The 936-nt window shown below is 43.1% G+C and overlaps 1 protein-coding gene across 1 annotated transcript in view; it reads right to left on the bottom strand.

The window, feature by feature from the left end:
- The window catches only part of LOC108570437 (titin), a 108,049-nt gene that overhangs the window by 81,772 nt on the left and 25,341 nt on the right, over positions 1-936 (bottom strand). The window contains exon 22 of the mRNA XM_017932297.1: positions 99-500. Coding sequence (XP_017787786.1) covers positions 99-500 — 402 coding nt within the window. The remainder of the gene's footprint in view (positions 1-98; positions 501-936) is intronic.

The following is a 936-nucleotide window of genomic DNA, read 5'->3' as shown; positions in this document are numbered from 1 at the left end:
AAATATATGGAAGATAATTTACATACCAATGACTAAAAATTGACAAAAAATAATTCATACATCACAAATTCCAAAATATTCATTATTCAAGTACTCACAGTCTACGCTGATGACGCAAGTGGTGACAGCCTCGCCAACAGCGTTTCTAGCCTTGCACATGTAAGTTCCAGAGTCCTCCGGATAGGCATAAAGAATATCGAGAGCTACGTAGCCAAAGTCGTAGGTGGTCTTGAATTTGTGCCCCTGAGGAATCGGTCTGCCATCTCTGTACCATTCCACCACCATCGTGGGATCGTTAACAGGCGTTAAAGTCGCCTCTAGATGAGCGCTCTTGCCCTCCGGTAGATGTTCGATGTTCTTCAACGGACGTCCGAATTTCGGTTTCTCGGCGACGATCAAATCTTCCTCCTCGACACGTTTGTAACGTGAATCGTCCTCTAGGTATTGTATTTTCTTGAGGGCACTTTCGTGTTGCGTTTCGCGAATAATCGAGGCACGTGCTGCAATGCGTTATTTATTGAAGTGGCGAATTCTCTTTTTCGTAAAGTGTGTTTCACTTGGAGGACAGAAGGGCTGAGAATGATCACAATTTTTCGTGATTATTCTTCGTTTTACGATAGTAATAGAAGATTACAACAGGCGATAACGAATAAAAAATGTGAAAAACAACGGGAGAGACAAGGAGAAAACACCCAAAAGAAAGAAAAAGAGGTAGGGCGGCCATTCACTGTGTGTATACATTTTTACAAAAGCGGAACTACGTTTCGAAGCTGAACTAGAAGCTATGGAAAACAGGGGTCTCTAGGTAACACAAAGTGCGTGGTTACATCCACCTGCTGTCCCCGTGCGTGATTTCTTTGCGGACGCTCGTAGAAGTATCGCTTGCTCGAAGTGATTCAGTTATTTGCACCTAGAAATCTTTGCGGAGTTAGAAAA

This window comes from Habropoda laboriosa, unplaced genomic scaffold, assembly GCF_001263275.1.
Source record: "Habropoda laboriosa isolate 0110345459 unplaced genomic scaffold, ASM126327v1 scaffold84, whole genome shotgun sequence".
NCBI lineage: Eukaryota > Metazoa > Arthropoda > Insecta > Hymenoptera > Apidae > Habropoda > Habropoda laboriosa.
The sequence above is the reverse complement of the archived record's forward strand: the minus strand, read 5'-3'. Positions and strand labels throughout refer to the sequence as shown.